General features: G+C 38.1%; 1 protein-coding gene across 2 annotated transcripts in view; it reads right to left on the minus strand.

Annotated features, from left to right (window-relative positions):
- Window positions 1–24,325, minus strand: part of RNF115 (ring finger protein 115) — a 70,342-nt gene that overhangs the window by 7,694 nt on the left and 38,323 nt on the right. For both annotated transcript variants that reach the window (XM_038562016.1, XM_038562017.1), the window contains exons 4-8: window positions 18,404–18,615; window positions 5,503–5,574; window positions 4,258–4,330; window positions 3,222–3,315; window positions 198–313 (exon numbers count right to left, since the gene is read on the minus strand). In XM_038562016.1, coding sequence (XP_038417944.1) covers window positions 198–313; window positions 3,222–3,315; window positions 4,258–4,330; window positions 5,503–5,574; window positions 18,404–18,615 — 567 coding nt within the window. The remainder of the gene's footprint in view (window positions 1–197; window positions 314–3,221; window positions 3,316–4,257; window positions 4,331–5,502; window positions 5,575–18,403; window positions 18,616–24,325) is intronic.

A 24,325-nucleotide genomic window follows, 5' to 3' on the forward strand; every position in this document is an offset into this window, starting at 1 on the left:
CTATGCTTTTGTAACCTCTTGTTAGAGAAGTTCCAAACATACAGTGATGATCTAAAAACTGTTAATGGTGCCAGTAGGAATTAGCCAGGAACTAAAATCTGCTCTGCTTGTCTCTATTAACCCCAAACCATCCCCACACTGCCGAAGCTGTGACTGGCAGAGATGGCCTATCACACATGACAGCTGTCTATACTCACCAGTTCTAACCATGGTACGATACAACTGCTGTGGAAGAAGTGGTTGCAGGGTAACTGCCGGACTTCCTCTTCAACTGTGTAATCTTCTTTGCACACTGGACACTCTAAACCCATATCTGTTGGAGGAGGAAATGCCTTCTAAAGTGAGTGAGCAAAAAAGGAAGAAAAAACCAGTCCAGTGTCTTTAACTTAAGTAACATGTAAAGAAAAAACAGAAAGCGCATCCTAGGTGGAAGAGGTAGAAAGCACAAATTTTATTTCAAAATGGGGGAGGAGGTGATAGCAGACAGGGACATGAATGGGCTTTAATTCATTAAGGCCTACACAGAAACTACGTAAGGCCTACTTTTCAATGTCAAGACTTGGAAAAAAAAATAAATTGGGGCTTAGATATCTATTAAGTAAAACAGGAAAAACATCTTCTCAGACATGTGATAGCCTTTTGGCAGTTTCTACATAGAGTAAATACAGGCAATCCATCCACCACAACCAAGGGACACTTCATGGCAATCTTAGCAGTTCCCAATCAGCGTCTCAAGCCACTTTTACCCTGCTATTTTCCCCATTTCACCTCCTCTTTCAGTGTGGTTATCCTAAAGCCCTCTGTACAAGTTAATTAAAAGCTGTACCAGGGGGATCCCTGGGTGGTGCAGCGGTTTAGCGCCTGCCTTTGGCCCAGGGTGCGATCCTGGAGACCTGGGATCGAATCCCACGTCGGGCTCCCGGTGCATGGAGCCTGCTTCTCCCTCTGCCTGTGTCTCTGCCCCTCTCTCTCTCTCTCTCTCTCTCTCTCTCTCTGTGACTATCATTAAAAAAAAAACAAAAAGCTGTACCAGGAGGTGGTGCTATAGAACTGCAAGCTCAAGGATAGCTTAGGCTCCAAGTCCAGAGACAAGAAACACTCTGTGAGGAAATGGCTACAAATTAAATTGGGAGTATGAGGCAGCAAAGTCTGGTTTCCCAAATCTGGCTAATACCAGCTAGTGTCTGTCTCCAGTGGCCAGGACATGCTATGTACCCACAGCAGTCAAGGACTTGGAGTAGGGCTATACTTAATAGATTTACTCCTTCCTCTCCACTTTTCCCTGACACCTTTACCTAAATTCTAGCTTTTATTTCTTATGTCTGGTCTACTGGAATAGCCTTCTAGGTAGTATTCTTGACCTTAGCCTTCAGCCCTCCAAATTTACCTAAGCTTTGAAACCAGCTAATTCTCCCTAATATTGGCTTTACAGAAATCCTCAGCTCATCTTTACTTGGATTCCCAGCTGGTACCTCAAAATCAAAAGTTCAAATTTAAAATAACACATCACTTCTGTACACAAACCAGGGCCCACTCACAATTCCCCAACCCCTGATAGATGGCAGCACAAGCGCTGTAATTCCCAACTGTGAAACCTTAGAGTCCTCTTTGACCCTTTTCCCTCCTTTATCCTATTATGCAATCAATGACAAAAGCCTTTCTTCAAAGCGACATTGAGCCTACACTTCCCTGTTAGCACTGCCACCATCACCTGCGCCCCACCTGGATACTGTAGCAGCCCCTTAAATCTCTGTTTCGGCTTTTTTTGCCTTCCAATCCATTTCAGGCACTACCTCCAAACTAATGTTCCCTAAAGACCAACTAAATTCCCTCAATCCTCCACTTGGGGAGCTATGAAACTTGCCTCCTATCTAAAATATCCAGCCCTAACTACTGTGCCAATTTCAAGGTCCACTCAGACAAGGCCCAACCCTTCCTAACCAGTCATACCTCCCACTACTCCTAAACCAGATTCTATTTCAGGGCTAATAAAGTCACTCTCCTTATACCTGATTCAGATACCATGTCCATGCTGGTATACCATGATACCAGCTCCAAAGGGTGAGCATGTCAGCTCACATTGGTTCATACTTACCCTTGAATAGAATGACCTAAGATGGCTTATCTTGTCTTTAAAATCTTCTCTAACTTAAACTGGAATTTGTGGGGGAAGAAACTCTTAGTTCAAAATAATGTTCCTTGTTATTAAATTCCTTCAATGCTTAAAAATAAGATAATATCTATATCTAAAGTACCTAACTGTATCTGACAGAGTAAATATGAGACAAATTCCCAGCCTCCTACTTTTTCTCTTTCTCTGTATCACCTGCTCAATACTTTTTTAAATACTGTTTTCTCTAATCATCTAGTTGAGTTTTGCTTCCCCTGGTAAGATCTTCAAGAAATCAAGTCTTATCTTGTACCTCTTTGTTTCCTGCATGGCACCTAGAAAAAGGACATGGTGGCTGTTGAGGAAATAACTTACTTGCTGATAAAAGAAATTCTCAGCTTTTAACATCTGCAGGCCCCTAGACCCCCAGGGAATCTATATACTTTAACATTTACCAAGATCAAAATGACCACAAAACCTCAAAGCATGAGCTCTATTTCTGCTCTGAGCATATACTGTACATCTGCTTTGTTAAAAATAATAATAATAATAATAATAATAATAACCAAAAAGGAGCATCCCAAACATAAGGATAAGGAAAAAAAATTCCCTTGTTCCCGTAAGCTTCAAGTCATATAGAGATAAAGTATGTAACTTTCTGAACTGTCCTTTGCTATATTTAAAAAACAGGGGTGTCTGGCTGGCTAAGTCAGTACAACATGCAACTCCTAATATCAGGATCATAAATTCAAGCCCTATGTTGGGCATGCAGCCTATTTTAAAACCAACAAACAAAACATATATAACCCTTCACCAAATGGTCTTTCCCTGGAGCTCTTTCTTCTTTATGAAGATTGTGCAACCTGGCAACTGTCTTAACTTAGGCTTGAATAAAACTCTCTTCCTTTCTCTTTGCAATTTAAAAAAAGGTTTATCCACTTTGCATCAACATGACTAACCCTAATGAAAAGGTAGACACCTTCCATATATGACATCTAGGTAGAATTTTAGGAGTGCTAAAGCTTCACTTGAAGATCTGCAGTATAGGAAGGTGCTGGAATTTTTGAATAGAGATCAGAAGTTAACAGAGTAAGAATAGAAATGAACTTACCAACTTGTTCCTGAGTTACTGTCACTGTTGGAAGAGATGTGATCTTTTCCTTGTCAGCTGGGGGAGGCCCTGTGTTTTCCAGTTGTCCTAAAAGCTACAAAAAAGGAAACAGAAAAAGAAGAAGTGGCAGATATCCCACTATCCCTGGGGAGGGAGCTGCTCCAGCTGAGAACAAACAATGCATATATTAGAAAATGTTAGTTGCTCTTACTTCTGCAAAGCTCTGAGAGGCTTGGGTTTCCCCTTTCCTGCTGCCACAACTCTCATAATTCCTTTACAATTTCAGAGTGACATTCGTAAAAGTCTACAGACAAACCTATCATTGCAAGGCCCACCTCCAGGCATAAAGCAACTTCAGAGGCAGCAAAAAGGTTGTGATGTCAGGAATAAAACTACAACCGAACAAAAGGTAATACTTAATTGGTCTAAAAACTTCATTCTGCTAGAAGAAAAAAAAAGGTGGAAGTATGGAAAGTAGCATAAAGTAAGCCAAGAAATAGGTAAATTACTGCCTACGAGAAGATTTGGATATAAATGACATGCTTTCTATTCTCAGCATTCCACAAGGGAAATGAAAAACCAATTAAATTAAAATAAACATAAATATGTGGAAGCAATTATATATGGCATGGGAATACCTTTTTCTCTGCTTCCTTCCCCTACTTTGCTCCATCTAGCAGAAATCCCTGCTTCAACATGTGAGGAGACCCTCCTTTTTTGTGTAGCATCTATTAATAGGATCCTCATAGGACTGAACAAGAGGTCAAAAATACAAAATACTGTTTGTTATAGGAGAAGTCTTCCCTTCTCTGGAGGTGAAGCCGTCTCCTAGAAAGTCCCTAGGACCTAAAAGGTACACGGATGCTGAACTAAACCCCATAAACCGTTTATCCCCTCAGTAAAATCGAAACCCACAAGCTCAAAATATTAGAGAAAGCAGAGTGACTGCCATTTTAGAAAGTAGCAGAAGGAAAGCAGGAAGCCTGTGGAGCCATGAGACACACTGAACAGACACCCTCAAAAGGCAGCTCCTCACCTGGGTTACAATGGCATCAAGCCCTGTCTGACCCCAGGCATAGTCCCCAGGGTTGGAGTGCAGCATCCCGCTCCTATACATGAGATGAGACAGACAGCATTAGATAGAGTGATCAGGCTCTGCCTTACACCACAGAAAAAACTGGCAGATCCTGTTCTCTCTCAGAGCTGGAAAGTCACTAGTTCCCTAAAACCAAGTAGCAAAGAATTAAGGTCAAACAGTCTCTTATCCAGAAGCAGTCTCTTATTCTCTTAAGTAAGGAATTTTTACTTAATCGAATAGAACATAAAATGTGAAGCTACCTAAAATACCACATGACACACCAGAGCAAAAAGAGTGACTCATTGCCTATTGGCTAAGAAAAGTTTGTCTTCTCTGTGCCCACTTACAGTAAACATAGATGGAGCTGCTTTTTAAGGAGAGTTTTCCCTTTGTGACTGGCCAAAATCTACAGCAGACTTCCCTCATTCTAAGAGGCTGCCCATAGTCCTGGACAATGAGGAGCTTTCAAGTAGAGAAATAGCCACAGAAGTCTGATAGCAACTTAGAGCAATTACAAAAGGGACTTGGCAATGTCACTTTCTGGAGCTGCCGGTGCACTACCCTGGATGACAGATGTCCAGACTCTTTGGCTGGAATATGTTAAAAAGAAACAAGAGGCTGGAAAATAGGGTAACTGTGTGGGAGGACTGAGGTCCCTGTGAGCAAAGGAGACTTCTGGGGCAGAGTCAGAAGTGGCATGTAATTGTTCAGACAAGAGGAAATTCCATCTTAACCCCTTCCCTACTTAAGTGTCACTCTGATACTGAATTACAGCCTTTGTTTCTTCTGACAAACCTTCTTACTTTGAGAAAAGGAAGTTAAGCAATATGTTTTTAATTTCAGAAATTCTTAAGGAATACAATCTTCCCATATGATCTACAGAAGAAACCTGCAAGTCCAGATACCAGGCGTGGTGGGGACCATCTCATTCCCCTCTCAACACAACTCTCAGACCAGAATATGAACCAAAACCAACACATCCAGTGCCGAGACATCCTGTGGGACTAGGATGGCCCTCAGGAGACTGAACAATAAAAGATAAGTTCTGATTAAGTTTGGGCTCAGCAAATAAAGACAATCTAACACTCTGCCAATCAAACTGTTATACTCACCTATGTAGCTCTTGTTCTTTCTTGCAATGGTACAGATACCTAAAATGCTGCTACTCCAGCAAAGTAAGACAGAGGGTAATTAGTTACTTACCAGGAAAAAGGATGTGAGGATCCAGGAATTGCAGAATTTGCAAAGAATCCTGCAAAGATCTGTTGAATTATTCTGTTGGAGGAAAAAACAATTAGGTAAGACAACAGACCAATGACAGTATTCTACAGATATATACAGCTGGCCAATCACCAACTCCTTCTCCAAACCATCCATGGGTTTTCAATGACCATTATACAGTAGATAACACCAGAAATCAGTCAGCTACCTGGTAAAGTGCTATTTTGCTATTATGGCTATCTTCTGAGCTCTGTGATCTTATGTATTAATAGATTTTTTGGCTTGAAAGGGACCTGATTACATGGTGTAGTTTTCAAACTATGTTCCTTGGATCTCTGGCAGCAACACGAGGCTGCGATCTGAGCCCATCCTGTAACAACAGTAGTTCCATTTTCATGTGTTTTACACATTGGGTTTCTGTGTAAGATACTATTCAAAGAGCCCTTTAAAAAATATTTTTTGAGAATAATTCCATTTTACTCACATTCATCAACGTGCTCTATTGGCCCTCAAAAGATGTTTCAAATGCCTATAACACAAACTCATTCAAACACATACACACCTGACACTTGTCACTCTGAACACTTAGGATGGCACATCTACCCAGTCCTTTATATTAGGAAGTTGATCTTTGTTACCCAAAGAGATAATGGGCAAAAGAAAAAGACTGAAGAGGGTGCCTGGGTGGCTTGGTTGGTTAAGCTTCTGCCTTTGGCTTAGGTTATGATCCCAGGGTCCTGGGATTGAGCCCTGCTCAGTGGGAAGTCTGCTTCTCCCTCTCCCTCTGCCTCTCTCTCTTGTTCATACTCACTTTCTCAAGTAAAAAAAAAAAAAAATTTTAAAAAGGACTCTTTGTAAAAAAGAAAAAAAAAAGACAAAAAATGTTTCTCCTAGATCTCTTTGTTTTGTGAATGATAGGCATTTTCTCCAGCTTTATTGAGATATAATTGACATGATACATACTTTTAACCCCCTGGTTCCCACTTATCAGGCCAAGCAATAGAATAGTGGCAGTAGCCAATATTAGACTCTCTCTATTCCTAAAATTCAACAGTAGCTAACTAGACTGTGTGTTTTAAAATATGTCCACAGGGATGCCTGGGTGGCTCAGAGGTTAAGCGTCTGCCTTTGGTCTGGGGCCTGATCCTGGAGACCTGGGATTGAGTCCCACATCGGGCTCCCTGCATGGAGCCTGCTTCTCTCTCTGCCTGTGTCTCTGCCTCTCTGTGTGTCTCTCATGAATAAATAAATAAAATCTTAAAAAAAAAATAAAAAAAAATATGTCCACAAATTATTTTATGATCCTCCTTTGAGTATAGGCTGGCCTTAATGACTTTTTTTTTTTAATTGAGGTATAATTCACATGAACATTAGATTAGTTTCAGGTGTACAACATGATTTGACATTCATATATAATTGTAAATACCACCACAATAAGACCAGTTAACATTCATCCTACATGCTTATAAAATTTTATTTTCTTGTGATTTTAACTCTTTTAAGATCTACTGTCTTAGCAACTTGCCAATATGTAACATTAACTATAATACTGTAGTTACCTATAATTAACTGTAATGAACTATAATATCTTTGCAGTTTTAGTTTGCATTTCTCTGATGCTGTGGTCACCATGCTGCACATTACATCTCCACTATTTATTTATAACTACAAGTCTGTACCTTTTGGACCCCTTCATCTATTTTGCCTACACCCTACTCCCTACCTCTGGCAACCACAATCTATTCTCTTTATCAATGAGCTTTTTTTTTTTTTTTTTTTTTAAGATTCCACATATAAGTGAGATCACATGGTACTTGTCTTTCTCCATCTGACATACTTCACGTATTACAACGCCTCAAGGTCCATCCATGTTGTTGCAAATGGCAAGATTTCATTTCTTTTGGCCAAGTAATATATGTGTGTGCGTGTATCTGGTGTATATTCATACAAATCACATTTTCTTTATTCATTATCCATCAATGGACACTTAGGCTGTCTCCATTATTATAAATAATACTGTATTAACATAGGGGTGTATATATCTTTTTGAATTAAGGTTTTCAATTTCTTTAGATAAATACCCAGAAGTGGAATTGTTGGATCATAGTTTTATTTTTAATTTCTTGAGGAATCTCCATACTGTTTTCCACAGTGGGTGTACCAACTTACATTCCCATCAGCAGTTCACAAGGGTTTCCTTTTCTTCACATCCTCGCTAACACTTATTATTTCTTGTCTCTTTGACAAGAGCCATTCTAACAGGTGTGAGGTGACATTTCACTGTGGTTTTGATTTGTATTTCCCTGCTTAGTGATGTTAAGCACATTTTCGTGTACATTTTGGCCATCTGTTTGTTTTCTTCAGAAAAATAGCTATTCAGATCTTCTGATTCATTTTTTAATCAAAACAGTTTTCTTAAAAAAAAAAAAGGTTTTCTTTTTTTGGTATCACATTATATGAGTCCTTTCTATATTTTGGCTACTAACCCCTTATCAGATCTGCAAACTCTCCTATTCAGCAGGTTGCCTTTTCATTCTGTTGATGGCTTCCTTTGTTGTGCAGAAGCTCTTTAGTTTGTTAACTTGTCTATTTTTGCTTTTGTTGCCTTTGAAGTCAGATCCAAAAAATCATTACCAGACAGTCAAAGAGCTTACTGCTTATGTTTCCCTCTAAAAGGTTTATGGTTTCAGGTCTTACATTCAGTCCATTCTGAGTTAATTTTTATGTATGGTGTAAGAAAGTGGTCCAGTTTTCCCAATGTCACTTAAAGAAATTGCCCTTTCCCCATTGTATATTCTTGACTCCTTTGAGTTTATTTCTAAGTTCTCTATTCTGTTCCATTGATTTAGGTGTCTGTTTTTATGCCAATACCATACTGTGACTTACTTCTTAACAATGGAATATGGCACGATAACCTGTGACTTCCAAGATTAAGTCATAAAGAGCACTGTGGCTTACTCCTTGCACTCTCTCTCCAATCATTTTTTGGAAAAGTGGCATGGCACGCAATTCTGCAAAGTTCCATATGATAGGGTACTGAAGCTTCCTCCCAACAGAACAAACTTGCCAGAATATGAGTAAATCTCAGCTGATCCTTCATGTTACTGCAGTAATAACCAATGTATTGACTATAAGCTAATAAGACACTGGGCCAGAACCATCCAGCTGAACTGCCCCCAAATTCCTGACCCAATGAACTTATGAGATGATTAATGTTTGTTATTTTCAGCTACTAAGCTCTAGTGTAATTGTTACATAGCAATGGAGGTGTGTTTGATACCTGGAGGTGTGTTCTAACAAAAACCTAAAATGTGGGAGTAGATTTAGAACCCAATAGAGTTGGAGGGACTTTGAGGAAAATATCAGCGGAAGTCTGGGAGCTTTGACGAAATAGACGCATGAAGGCCTTTGAGGAATTTATGGGTGAGAGCTTAAGTGAGAAAAATCTTCTTGGAAACCAGAGGGAAAGGGATCCTTGTTATGTAATTGCAAAAGCTGCTGCCTGCCATAATATGTAAAGTAGAAGGTGTGGCTCATGAACTGGGTGATAGTCTAGCTAACAAGATGTACAGACAAGAATGCTAAAGGTACCTCTAGGCTTCTTCTTGCTGCTTACATTAAAATGGAAGGAAAGAGGAATAAATTAAAGGATAGTTAAATTTTATTTTTTTTTCAATTTTTTTTAAAGTAATCTCTACACCCAACACAGGGCTCAAACTCACAATACCAAGATTAAGGGTCACGTAACTCTTCCAAGTGAGCCAGGCAGGTGCCCCAAAAGGGAAGGATAAACAAAAGGGGAGTTAAGACGAAATAATTCTGAAAATTCTCAGCTTCTCAAGATGGTAAACGATACTAAAATTAAGAAATGGGTTCCAAGGAAAGATTAAACAAATCCAGGGCACTCACGAAAGAAAGTGGTTAATGAGGAACCTGGAATACAGCTTAAAAATTATTTGTTAAGACTTCAGAAAGATCTGTATAGCCTAAAGAACTACTGAGTTAAACAACTGGGCTTCCAAGAAGCTTAAGGGTGTTGTCTTAGTCCCCATGGGCTGCCGTAACAAATTCCCACAAACCATATAGTTTAAAAAGAAAGGAATTTATTCTTCTATTGTTTTGGAAGCCAGAGTCTGAAATCAAGATATTGTTAGGGTTAGTTCCTTCTGGAGGCTCTGAGGGAAAATCTGTTCCATGCCCCTCTTCTAGCTTCCCAGCAATATTTGTGTTTTTTGGCTTGTGGACACATTAACCTCTGCCTTGGTCTTCATGTGACTTTATTTCTTGTGTCTACTGTGTCCAAATTTCTCTATTCTAAGAATACTAGCCATTGCAATTGGGCCCACTCTAACCCAACAGGATCGCACCTTAACTTGATTACATCTGTAAAGACCTTATGACAAATAAGGTCACACTCACAGGTAGTGGGGGTTAGGACCTAAACATAACTTTTTGAAGGATACAGTTCTACCCATTGCAAGTACTGCCCCTCAGCAATCCCAGCAGAAGCCCAAGGGAGAAAGGAGATTATCTGGAAGAGATTTGTGGGTGCGGCTTTTGCTTATGGTATGAATCTCAGTAACATCCATGAGACTCTGAATTTTAAAAAGAAACACTGCCAGATTAAACTGAAAGGTACAGAGGTAAAACAAAATGAAAAGAAGTCTCTTGGCCCTCAAAATTCTACTGGCAAGAAGCAAAGGAAACTGCGCAGCTGCAAATCTGGACTACTTTTCATGGAAAGAAAAAAAAAAAAAAGATAACTCACAGGGTGAAACCAAGAGCCTAGAATGAGGAAACAAGAGCCACAGAGCAACATTTCCGTGCCAAAAGAAAACAAAGTCCTAATCAAGAAACTTCCACTATTTATCCAGATAACATCAGAATTGCTATGAATCAGTGACTTCTTTGTGTCTCCCATCTTCTCCCTTTTTAAATAGGAATTTCTATACCTATTTAGTATACACTTCCCATCACTCTATGTTGGGTGAGTGAGGGGCTGAAAACTTGTTTCTTTAATTTGTAAGTATTCATATCAAAAGAAGTAGTACTTGAGGAACTATACCCAAGGAGCCTCATCAACACTTGGACCTAACAACTGGATTTCAAGTTGATGCTATAAAGGGACAAGGCTTTAGGTGGGTGTTGGGAAGATGTGAGTATATTTTGCACATGAGAGAACCGTAAGTAATTTGTGGCCAGAGGGTGAAATAAGGTAGTTTAAAACATGTCTACAAATTTTTTTAATACTTCTCCCTTCAAGGAGTGGAGTTTAATTCTTCTCCCCTTGACTGTGGACTGGACCTAGTGTCTCACTTCTTACTGACAAAATATGGCCGAAATGACAGTGTTTGGCTTCCAAGATCAGGATATAAAAGGCATTATGGTTTCTTCCCTTTTCCTTTCTCTCTTAGATCACTTTATTCTGGGGAAGACAGTGGTCAAGTCACAGGGACACTGAAGGAACCCTATGCAGAGATCCACATGGTAAGGAACTAAGGCCTCCTGCCAACAGCTATGTGAGTGACTTATCTCGGAAATAGATCCTCTAGCCCCAGTCCAATGTTCAGGTGCCTGCAACCACAGCTGACATTTTGATTACAACAAACTCTTTACCAGAACCACCTACCTAAGCTGCTCCCAAATTTCTGACCCTTAGAAACTGTAATAGATGTCTGTTGCTTTATGCTGCTTAATTTTGGGGTAATCTGTTACACAGCAATAAATAATATACCTTCTTGCTTGCTAATAACTGGAAAAGCAAAATTACCACATGCTTGAACTAACCAATAAGTAAATGGTAATAAACAACTTTGAGAGAGAGCCTAGTTCCTGACTCTGTAGCTGACCCTACATAAATAAATGCTTAGGGAGTTGCCAGGGACACCTTGGCTAATGAGCTGCTGATTCCCCTCTCTTGGCTGCTTACTTCCTGGAAGTCAGATGCTGGTTCCATACCTCTGCAGCAGAAACAAAGAGAGGCTGCTCAGGGTGGACTCAGTAAGTGTAAGAGATGTTGTGAGGAGACTGTCTTCAGCTGATAAATGCAGTACTTACAATGAATTTTCTTGTTGTTAAAAACATAAAATATTGTCTTGTCAAAGCAATAGGTAGCTAAAATGGGAGTGGGTGGGAGGGTGATGTGTGTATTTAACCCACAGGAGAGAAAAACCAATCCATACAGTCTAGAGGGGAAAATACAAGTTAAGATGAGATAAAAGACTTTATGAGTTTCCAGAGATGTTCTCTCTCTAGGTTTTCTTCCTTGTTCCTTGGTTGTCCTTTCTGTCTCCTCTGTTTATTCATCTTTATCTTCCAAACTTCTAATAATCAGGGCCTATGGCTCAATTCTCTGATCTCTTCTACTTTCTATATTGACTCTTCTAGCAATTTCACCCAGTTTTATAATTTTAAATCCATATACAAAGCCACATTTCCAAATTTTATCTCACCCAAGATCTCTGCCTACTCAATACCACCACTTGAATGTATAATAAGCAGCTCAAACTTATTATGTCCCAAACTGAACTCTTGTATTGTCTCCCCCATATCTGTTCCTTCTAGTGTTCATTTCAGCTGATGGTGACTCCATTTTTCAAGCCGCTCAAACCAAAAACCTTAGTGCATTCTTAACTTTTTTTTCATCCATAGCTTTTCTTTCTGTTATATCTCATATCCAATCTGTCAGCAAATCCAATTATGCCCACTGTCAAACTGTATCTAGAATCCACCCATTTTTCCCTACCTCGTCCAAGCCACTGGCATCTCTAGTTTAGATTAATGCAACAGCCTCTTAAATAGTTTCTCTGTTTCTGCCCTTGCCCCTGTACTCCTTGCAGCCCCCCATTCTATTCTCAACATAGCAAATAGAATGATCTTTTTTTTTTTAAGATTTTATTTATTTATGCATGAGAGACACAGAGAGAGAGAGAGAGAGAGAGAGAGAGAGAGGCAGAGACACAGGTAGAGGGAGAAGCAGACTCCATGCAGGGAGCCCGACGTGGGACTTGATCCCAGGTCTCCAGGATTACACCCTAGGCTGAAGGCAGCACTAAACCACTGAGCCACCTGGGCTGCCCTAGAATGATCATTTGAAAACTGAAATTAGACCATGTCATTTCTCTGCCCTAAACTTTCCACTGGGTTTCTATCTGCATTCAGAATTTAAAGCCCTTACAGTAATCTACCAGGTTCTACCCAATCTGATATTCTCCTCCCCATCCCCACACCCTGCCAACTTCTCAGTGACCTTATCTCCTATTATTCCCCCTCTCTTACTCTGCTCTAACTGGCCTCTCCTTGTTGGCACATTCCTGGCTCATTCCCTCACTTCATTTATGCCTATTCAATCAAGCCTTTGCTGATGACACTTTTTGAAAGTTCACTTCTCCCACACTCCCCAATCTTCCTTCTCTACCTTTTTTCCCCATAGCATTTACTACTGCTTAACAGTTTATTGATTTAACTTATTTTGCTTATCTGATGTCCCCCCCTTATTTTTTTTTTAGTTTGTCCCCCCCTTATTAAGCTTCACAAGGGTAATCAACTTTTAACTATTTTGTTCCCTACCATACAGTCAATACCTGGAATAACACCTGGCAAAGTAATATACAAATGTCTGTTGAATTAATTAAAAGACCCCAAGACAGGGCCCAGAAATACACTGAAAGGTATATAATCTATTAAGATAAAAAAGGGGGATGACAAAATAAGTATGATTCCATTTCAATTATATATATGAAGGAATCGTATGTTAAAAGTTTCACAAAATTATACATTAAAGTTTAACTGGCTTTTCTTGTTGCCTTTTTAATTTAAAGAAAAAAACTAATATTTTTAAATAATCAAAGAAGTCAATTCTCAAAATGTGAGTAGTGATCAGTGGTCAGAAAACTATGGTCTCAGAATCTCCTTCAGGGGAACATATTTTAGGAAGCAAACCTCAGATGTACCCTGTCCTACAAAAGTGATTCAGAGACAGCTGATCAAAACACCAGGCTAAAACATAAAAATAAAAAACAAATGTTAAAGGAGTTAAACACACTAAAATAAAGGCAGGTCTTAATGTAATAAGTGCAAAGTAATGGGTAATAACCTCTATGAAGTCTGGAAAGTATGATTGTGTTGGTGTTCATCCAATATAGACAACTGACAAATATAAATATTTTGCCATCCTAAAAAAAACATTGTTTAAGGTGAAATATGAATAATTCCTTAGACTTGTCACAATTCTACTGAAATTGCTCCTAAAGACTATACAATCTGTTTATTCTATACATACCAAGCAACCATCGGATTGCTTTTAATTTCTTGTTATCTGGGAAATTCAAAGATAGCATTATGTAACAAGCAGAAATGAGCTTTCCAGTCACTAAAACAGAATACCCCCAGTTGCAAATTAATAAATTAGTCTTCTGGCACAGGTCAGATTCATTTAAGGTTAGATAAGATGAGCTAGTCTATTCAGGACCTGATTACATCTGGAGAAACTATCATTTGAAAGCTGCAGATTAGAGGACAGAGTGCACACTTTAGGCATGCCTACAAGTATTTGCAGAATGAATGAACAATGTGAGGCTTACCTTTCTTTACATTTGCAAAGAGGTTTCATTCATGTCATTAAAAAAGCCAAAGAAAATAGATCTCATTTCAGGGTAACTCCCTAAATTGGTGTGAGGACACATTAATAATCCCACAAAGGTAATTAATCTCTGACATCTGATTTTTTTAAATGACAAAGTACTCTGTTTATAGTGGAATCAGTGGAATGAACAGGAGCCTGAGATGTAGCCCAGGGAACCACCAGTTGAAAGCCTGATGAGCAAAATAAAAAGCTACACTCCTCAAATCAATAGGACAAACTATCATTAGGAAGAAAACAAGATAAAATCTAATCAAAAAGCAATCTATAGGGCATCGGGGTGGCTCAGTGGTTGAGTGTCTGCCTTTGGCTCAGGTCATGATCCCGGGATCCTGGGATGGAGTCCTGCAGCAGGCTCACCACAGAAAGCCTGCTTCTCCCTCTAACTATGTCTCTGTCTCTCATGAATAAATAAATTAAAAAAAAAAAAAAAGAAATCTATAAAATAGAACTTGTAATGTGCTTTCAAAACACTGGGTGACACATAATGACAACTACTGTAAGGGAGTAAGTATCACATGGAAGAATCAGGGTAGACCTACTAAAGCAGGCAGAATAATATGATCCATAGAGAATATGACTAACAAAGAGATGTTGTGCTCCATTACATGAGGGAAAGGGAAAGGAAAGTGAACTAAAAACTTGTAAGTACTACTTCCTGACATAATGTGCTTTGGAAGGAAAGTTTTTGAGAAAATTAGGGAAATGTTTAGTTCTTTTTTTTTTTAATTGGGAAGATTATATGATACTGTTAGACTGATTTAAAATATTTGAAACATATATAATCCTACCAAATAAAAATATCATTAGTGTGACATCCTATATTTAACTGGCTCCAATATTTAACTGGCTTTATAATCTCAAACAAAATACCTAACGATTCTATACCTCAGTTTCTACTGTAAAATGGAGATTCACAGTAACTTCTCCATAGGGTTATAGTGAGATTAAACAAATTAACATCTGTAATACACTCAGAGTAGGGCCTGGCACAAACTCTTAGCTATAATTACCACTAATACATATATTCCATATACCACTTAGAAACATGATTACAATTATCCATTCATTCAACACAAATATATTCAGTATCCACTAAAACAGACACTACCAGAAGCTGGGAATAGAAATGAATACAACAGCACTCCAGACCATTAACCCCAGAAGTAACTTTAAAGGTTGTAAGTGATCTGGTCCATCAAAAGATGGCAGGCCCAGACATGTAATTTTTTTTAAGATTTTATTTATTTATTAGAGATACAGAGAGAGAGAGAGAGAGAGAGAGAGAGGCAGAGGGTTAGAAGCTGGCTCCATGCAGGGAGTCCGACGTGGGACCTGATCCCGGGTGTCCAAGATCACGCCCTCGGCTGAAGGTGGCGCTAAACCACCGGGGCTGCCCCCAGACATGTAATTTTTATCAAATCTTTAAGGAATAGATAATTCCTGTGTTACTGAAACTGTTAAGTGTAAAAAACAAAACAAACAAACAAAAAACCCCAAAACAGCAAAATTTCCCAGTTCGTTTTATCAAACTAACATAATCCTGATACTAAAATGTGATAAAGACAACATAGCTCAGCCCCGGTGGCGCGGCGGTTTAACGCCGCCTGCAGCCTGGGGTGTGATCCTGGAAACTCGGGATCGAGTCCCACATCGGGCTTCCTGTGTGGAGCCTGCTTCTCCCTCTGCCTGTGTCTCTGCCTCTCTCTGTGTGTGTCTCTATGAATAATTAAAAAAAAAAAAAAAAAAGGCAACATAAAAAAAATTACCCTTATGAACAGATGTGAAAAAAAAAAGATTGGGAACAAATCAATGCCAAGAATATATTAAGTTTAATGCTTCTTGACAATGTGTTTTTATTTTTATTTCTTTTAAAGATTTTTTTTTAAGATTTTATTTATTTATTCATGAGACACACACACACAGAGAGGGGCAGAGACACAGGCAAAGGGAAAAGCAGGCTCCACGCAAGGAGCCCAATGCGAGACTCGATCCCGGATCTCCAGGATCACACCCTGGGCTGCAAGCAGCGCTAAACCGCTGCGCCACCGGGGCTGCCCTATTTTTATTTCTTCTTTTTTTTTTTTTTTTATTTTTATTTATTTATGATAGTCACAGAGAGAGAGAGAGAGAGGCAGAGACACAGGCAGAGGGAGAAGCAGGCTCCATGAACCGGGGGCCTGATGTGGGATTCGATCCCGAGTCTCCAGGATCGCGCCCTGGGCCAAAGGCAGGCGCCAAACCACTGCGCCACCCAGGGATCCCCTGAGGCCCCAATTTTCAAAATGAAGAATACAAGTCAGCTGCCGAGAATTAGCTACCAGATTGGAAATTTGGAGTGAATTTTGGCAGAAGTTCAAAATATGTCCTGAGGGGAATTGCAAATTAAAAGACTAATCAAACGCATTGACAGTCTAATGGAGATTAAATACACTTTGCCAGCTCCATGGGCATCAATAAGCATATTTAATGATTTTCCTCCAGCAGTACTCAGCCATCCCTTAGGGGAGGAGCAAGGAAAAGCAGACCACAGCACTGATCCAAAATTGGTAGTTTAGTGAGTGGGAGAAAACAAGTGCACAAAAGGTAAAATTTTAGATGAACTGTAGCTGAGGAGTTCAACAATGGGGTCCATGTCAGATAGAGAAAGGAAAGTAATTTTCATGCAGTTTAACTGGCAGAGGTTTGCCTCTGAGCATCAGATATTGTTATAATTGTCTAAGATTTTTTGGCTTTTGTCCTGGACAATCCTATTAAATCATATTTCCTATATCCTATTATTGTCCTAAGAAGAAATGTTTACAACTACTTTTGAAATTCATAAGACATGATATGAACTAATGGACAAATAGATCGACAGATATGTGATAAAGCAAGTACAGTAAGCTATTAACAGTAAAATCTAGAAGCTTTATGTATGTGAAGGAGTGTAGGCTCTAGAACAGTACTGTTCAATAGGCCCTGCTAAGATAATGGAAATGTTCTATAATCTGTGCTATAAAATATGGTAACTACCAGCTATCTGTGGTTACTGAACCTTTGAAATGTGGCTACTGTGATTAAAGAATTTTGAGTTTTATTAACTTTTAATTAATTTAAATTGATATAATCCCGTGGCTAGTGACTGCCCTATAGCACTAGATTCATATATCCCTGGATTCAAACAAATCCTGGATCTACCACTGATCCAAGTTATTTTATTTCTCTCTCAGTTTATTCTTATATAAAATGAGAATAGCAGGGGCACCTCGGTGGCTCAGTCAGTGAAGCATCTATCTTTGGCTCAGGTCATGATCCCAGGTTCCAGGGGACCCATATCAGGCTCCTCAATGGGAAGCCTGCTTCTCCCTCTCCATCTGCCCTTCCCCTGCTTGTGCACGCGCCTCTCTCTCTCTCTTTCTCTCAAATAAATAAAATCTTCACTTGATCTTAGCCAAGAGGCCAAGAAGCAATTCAAATAAATAAAATCTTAAAAAAAAAAAAAAGGATAGCAATAGCAAAAAAAAAAAAATAGCAACTACTAATTTATATGTATTAAATAAGATAAGCTGATAAAGAATGAAGTACCATCCTATGCTTATGGCAAACATTTTTAAAAATTAATGTTTACGGGGGGTGGGAGTGAATGGGTGACGGGCACTGGGGGTTATTCTGTATGTTAGTAAATTGAACACCAATAAAAAATAAATTAAAAAAAATTAATGTTTATTATTCCTACAAAATGGGCTCTATGAGATCAAAAGCCAGCATCTATTTTGCCCACCACTGTATCCCTAATGTCTAATACAAGTCTTCCAGCATAAAAGACACTGAATAAACATTTGTTGCATGAATGTTTTTACAGTCACACGACTCTGTATTTATTCCTATTAAATTTTGTACTAACTCCATTGCTCCAATCTGCTGAGGTCTTTTTGAATCCTAATGACATCCCATATATTGGATTTCCCTTTTAGTATCTTCTGAAATATTGAAAAACAAATGTATAACCTATATATTAATCTGAGACAATAAAATTAACCAGAGACCTGTATCATTAGTTTTAGCATCCTTTAATTTATCATCAATTCTTAACTAGTCGCAGTTAAGAAACATTCAGTTTAACTTCACCTTCATTCTGTTTATATGTATCTCTATCTTGTCCATAAAGGTAACAAGTATGAGAACCTTATAGAGATTACATCATGCCAATATGTCCTTTGCTGACACTACCCTTAAAGAGAACTTAAAGAAAAAACTCACCCTTCAATAGCTGGGGATCTATCGGGACGAGTACTTCCTCGCGATCTGTATCTTCGAGTCATTGGCAGCCGCGGAGGCCGACTTGGTCCCCAGAAGTCAGTGTGAGTTTGGTGACCCCTCTCATTGGTTCTATTATCTTGGTCCAGTGGATTGCTACTTAGAAATGGTCTAAAATCTGGAAAAAACATCGTGTGGTCCAAATGCTCCCAGAGCTAGTAAAAACCAGAAATAAACAACATGTTACTGGTTTAAAGATCAGAAGAAAGAGGAAATGGTAAGAATAAATACTGAAAAAAGAGAGGAAAAATTTCTGGAACAATTTTTAACACTTTGAAATTCAGAAGCTCCAAACTTAAGAAGTATACATTTCCCCAATTTCATGGAGGAGAAAATAGAGGTCTTTCAAGTGCAGGCATCGTGTGTGTGTGTGTGTGTGTACACATGTGGAGGAGGGGCACTTACATACTGAGAAACTTAATTTCCTTCATACAGAAACAAGCCAACAGCTGGATCCTTTCCTTAACACTGAGCTCATATCCACATGCTTCTGAGCAGTTTCCCCTTCTGAAGTAAAAATGTGAGCCAGACATGATCACGGATTTCTGTCCTAAGCACAATCATTTGGATCTTCATATTCTTGTGCTTTGTCACAAATAACATCCACATTTTTACTATATAAAATCTAAGATTTAAGTAAAATGGATGTATTTACACACTTTTTAAAAAGCATAATTACCACAAAGTGGAGACAGAGATCTACAAAATACTTCTATCGACCTAGAAGCTGCATCAGAAAGGGGCACTGTCAAAGTGCTGCCAAAGCAGTACAGGAATGTCTGGTAAGATTATTCAGTTGTATGTATTTTATTTTATCATTAAAAGGGTGTTGTTGGGGGGACACCTGGGTGGCTCAGCACTTTGAGCATCTGCCTTTGGCTCAAGTCATGATCCTGGGATCTGGGATCGAGTCCTGCATTGGGCTCCCTGCATGGAGCCTGCTTCTCCCTCTGCCTGTGTCTCTCATTGAATGAATGAATGAATAAATTAATTAATTTTAAAAAGGGTGTTGTTAGGGATGTGGGGAGAAGAATGGGGATTTGTGTGTTTGGAATTATTTAACAGGGGCACCTGGGTGGCTCAGTCGGTTAAACATCTGCCTTTGGCTCAGGTCATGGTCCCAGGGCTCTGGGATCGAGCCCCACATTGGGCTCCCTGCTTAGCGGGATCCTGATCCTCTGATCCTCCTCCCTACTTGTGCTCTCTTTCTCTGTCTCAAATAAATCAATAAAATCTTTAAAAAAAATTTTTTTAAAAAGGAATTATTTAACAAAGGATGAATGGAAAAAAACCAACCACCACTAAAATAATTTAAATTTTATTTATCAGTACACCAGGTATTTTAAGAGTTCCATAGAACACTACTTATTTCACTTGGTCCAACCAAGAACATAATCCTGGTCACATCCTGGTCTTTTTGTTTTGTTTCATTTCAAAGTTTTAAGTCAAACAGAAAAAGGTTTTATGTGTATATAATAACAGGGACACAAAACTGCTCAGCATATTATCTTAGGTCTTAAAATCCTCATAGCCTCTCTGCTCCAAACTGATCGTTTCTTCCAGAGACCCAAACTAACAACAGTCTCCTCTAGAAACACGCAGGGAAGGGGTCAGTTGCTAGCTACATGTTAAAGTTGAGCCCACTATGGTCTCAACTCTAACATCCAATACTTTGTCAAATAGAATTCTTGAAATTAAGAACTTTGTTTAGTTTTGTCAATAACGTTGTTTTTTCCAGTTTACATTTTGATTTTTGATTTTCAAGGATGTTTCCTCCCTTTTTAACTAAAAAATACACAGTAAACATATTACAAAAATGTGAACACAATATAAAATAGGAAATGCAATACAGTCTCGATTCATTCAGCCATGACCAATCTCTACCCCTAATCTACCCTCCTATCCAGGGGTTAATTTGGTGTGTAGAATTCCAATCTTTAACACACACACATACATTCTTTCATTCAACACATGCTTATTTAGCATGTACTGTGTTCCAATCACTTTCTGGGAACTGTTTAAGATATAACAGTGAATAAGATGTTACCAAAAACAAAAAACAAACTTTGCCCCAAAGGATTTCATTTTTAAGTGGGAAAAGATACTATCCCTTCCCTCAAAGGGAAGGCAAAGGAAACTGTAGATATTAGGGATAAAAGCCATACAGGAAAAAAGGCTTGCACTGACTCAGAACACACAAAATCCTATCATTCTTTTCAATAGCAGCATAATATGGATGTTTTATATTCTATGTTGTCTTCAACATCTTTATTATATCTAGTATTTGATACATGTAAAACATAATAATTGAGGCATAAGAAAATAAAATATAGGGATGTCTGGGTGGCTCAGCGGTTGAGTGTCTGCCTTCAACTTGGGGTGTGATCTGGATATTCCAGGATCGAGTCCCATATCAGGTTCCCTGCATGGAGCCTGCTTCTCCCCTCTGCCTGTCTCTTTCTGTATCTCAAATGAATAAACAAATAAAATCTTAAAAAAAAAAAAAACATATACCCATGTAACCATCTCTTAGTTCACATCATTAAAGCCACTGAAACACTGTGTGTCCCTCCGTGCCCCAACCTCCAAAGTTAACCACTACTCACAATTTTTCATCATCCCCTTGCTTTCCTTTATAGTTTTATTAGAAATGTATATATCCCTAATAAGATGTGACTTGTGAATTACGGAAGTGCCTTTTGAAAGCACTTTCTTTTTTGGTTGCACGTACTGGTGCATTCATTTTCACATGCATTTTTATACTGCACTTTTTAAAATATTTTCTTCTCTCAATAAATATCTAGATTGAAAAATAAATAAATAAATAAATAAATATCTAGACTGTTTCCAGGTTTTTGCTATCACAGCCAGTATGAACATTCATATATGTGTCATTCTGCTGTAAAGATAGAAGAGTCTCTCCATTTAGCGGTCTGTACAACTTTATATGGTTTATGTATCTTCAACTTTACTAGGTAATGCCAAATTGTTTTGCAAAGTAATTATCAATTCACACATCCACCAAGAGTTGCCATTGTACCAAATCCTGGCAAGCACTAGATGTTACAGGGCTTTTGTTTTTGCTTTTAGTTTTTACCAATCTGCTAGCCAGAAAATGGTATCTCATTGTAAGGTTTTTGTTTCTGGTGTATAAGAATAACTAGGAGGGTTTATTTAAAATGCATATTCTTTAGCCCTACTCCAGAAAGTAAATTCAATAGGTCTGCAGTCAGTCTGAAAGATTCCCTTGAGCATTTCTTGTATGGAAGGTCTATCAGCAATGAAATCCCTAAAATGCTGTTTATCTGGGAATGTCTTAATTTCTCTTTCATTCTTAAAAGATACTTTTGCCAGATTTTGAATTCCTGGTTGGCAGTTTATTCTTTCAGCACTTCAAAATGTCATCACTGACTTCTAGTTTTTAATATTAATCCGACCTTGAATTCTTAGAATGAATACAAGTTGGTTTATAATACATTGTTGCATTATTTTCTGGGGTTTGGGTGAATTTCTGCATCTATGTTTATGAATGAATTGGCCTCTAATTTCCGTTTGTGTACTATCCTTGTCTGGTTTTGCTATAAGGTTATCCTAGCCCCATGAAATATATCAGAGGAAGCATTCTTTTTCATAGGGACATCCTGTAGCACAGAAATAGAATTACTGGGTATAAGCACTTTATTTTTTTATTTTTATTTATTAGACAGTGAGCACATACACAAGTGGGAGTGGGGGGAGGAAAAGGTGGGGGAGAAGCAGACTCCCTGCTGAGCAATCCTAGGTCGCGGAGATTATGACCTGAGCCAAAGGCAAATGTTTAACCAATGAGCCATCCAGGCACCTCAGTATAAGCATTTTAAATTTTGTTAGATAATATCAAGCTACCCTCCAAAGGGCATATATATAACAATTTATACTCCTATCAGAGTATAAGAGCTTACATCGTCTTGTACTCTTGCCAACACTGTTTTTAAATAACTTAAAACTTCTAACATTCAATTGGATGACAGAAAAATATGCACACTAAAAAAAAAAAAAAAACATCAATAAGACTTCTCTAAATGCTAATGAGATAAAGCACCTTTTCATTTTAACTGCCATTCGTACTTATCATATCAGACTTATTTTCCTTTCTTTTCTGGCGACAGCCCCCCTCTAGTAAAGATCATGGTCTGAAAAGTGGTCTATAACACAAAGTTTTTCTTGACCCCAAATTCCAAAGTAAATGCAACATTTAAATATCCAAAACTATACTTGCCTTTAATAAGTGAAAAATTATGATCCCCTCCATGTTTTCCATCATCCATCTCATTTACATAACTATAGGAAATGTACAATTCCCTGACTATGTGAATAAAGTTCCACAAAGCTTGCTTACAGAACTCTTCAAAGCAATCATTATAATTAACGTAAAAACTATGTATTCAAAATTTTTGACTAGAAGAAAAATCAAGCACCAAGATCATAATATCAATAATCTGTATTGATAATTATGCAAATTGTTATCACACCTAATACATGTGAAATTCTGAAGGAACCCAAGTTTAAAATCAGCTTCAGGAACACCTGGGTGACTCAGTGGTTGAACGTCTGTCTTCAGCTCAGGGTGTGATCCTGGGTTGGGGAATGGAGTCCCACATCGGGCTCCCTATGAGAAGCCTGCTTCTCCGTCTGTCTATGTCTCCACCTTTCCCTCTGTCTATGTCTCTGCCTCTCTCTCTGTGTCTCTCATGAATAAATAAAATCCTTTAAAAAATAAATAAAAATAAAAGCAACTTCAACATCAGCATGAGGCATTTTGCTACTTGTTTGGAAGCCGCAAATGTAATAACCACAGACAAATAATAGCAATCAATGTATTTGTCCCAAAATAATAGTACTGCCTGGTCACAGAACACAGGATAAAAAGCACACTACATAAATTTATATCAAATCATCACTAAGTATATGAACAGCTTCACGTCATTTCCCTCTAAGAAGACTTAGAAAGTATCAGAAAAAAAATAGTTCATATATAAAACTGGGTATTTAGAACATGGCTTACATAAGTAAAATCAGAGAATACTATTACAAAGTTTTGGTAAACATCCAAATGTTTCAGAGAGACTGTTTATTTGACAAGTTTTGCTTGAAAAACTGAAATGTTACTCTGATGGGAGGTAAAAAGACAATGCTTCTGAAAATACATGTGAATTATTTATAGATTTCAATATTAAAAACAGGATGGACAATACTTTCCATTTAGCAGAATTTGCTATTAGCTAACCATGATCACACTAGCCTCTCTTAAAATATTATGGTCTATTCTTCAAAAGCTAAACAGAGTTACCATAAGACCCAGCAACTTCACACCTAGTTATTTAAGAAAACATATGTTCACACTAACATTTATACACAAATATTCCTTATTCATAACAGCTAAATAGTGTAAACAACCAAATGCCCACCAACTGATGAGTGAATAAACAAAATGCAATACTATATCCATACAACTAAAATATTATGTAGCCATAAAAGAAGAATAAAGTACTAATACATGCTACAACATGGACGAACCTTGCAAAGAATATGGTAAGTGACAGAAAACGGTCACAAAGGTCACATAATGTATGACTTATACAAAATGTCCCAAATAGGCAAATTCACAGAGAATTTTAGTAGTTGCCTAGCACTGGGAAACTGGGGAGAAAAAAGGAGTGACTACTAATAGATACAGGGTTACTTTTGAGGGTGATAAAGAAGTTCTAGAATTAGTGGGGATGGTTGTACACTGTGAATATACTAAAACCACTGACTTGTACACTTTAAAAGGTTAAATTACAAGGTATATGAATTATATCTTAAAAAACATTATAGTCTCACAGA

Source organism: Canis lupus, chromosome 17 (genome assembly GCF_011100685.1).
Source record: "Canis lupus familiaris isolate Mischka breed German Shepherd chromosome 17, alternate assembly UU_Cfam_GSD_1.0, whole genome shotgun sequence".
Taxonomy (NCBI): domain Eukaryota; kingdom Metazoa; phylum Chordata; class Mammalia; order Carnivora; family Canidae; genus Canis; species Canis lupus.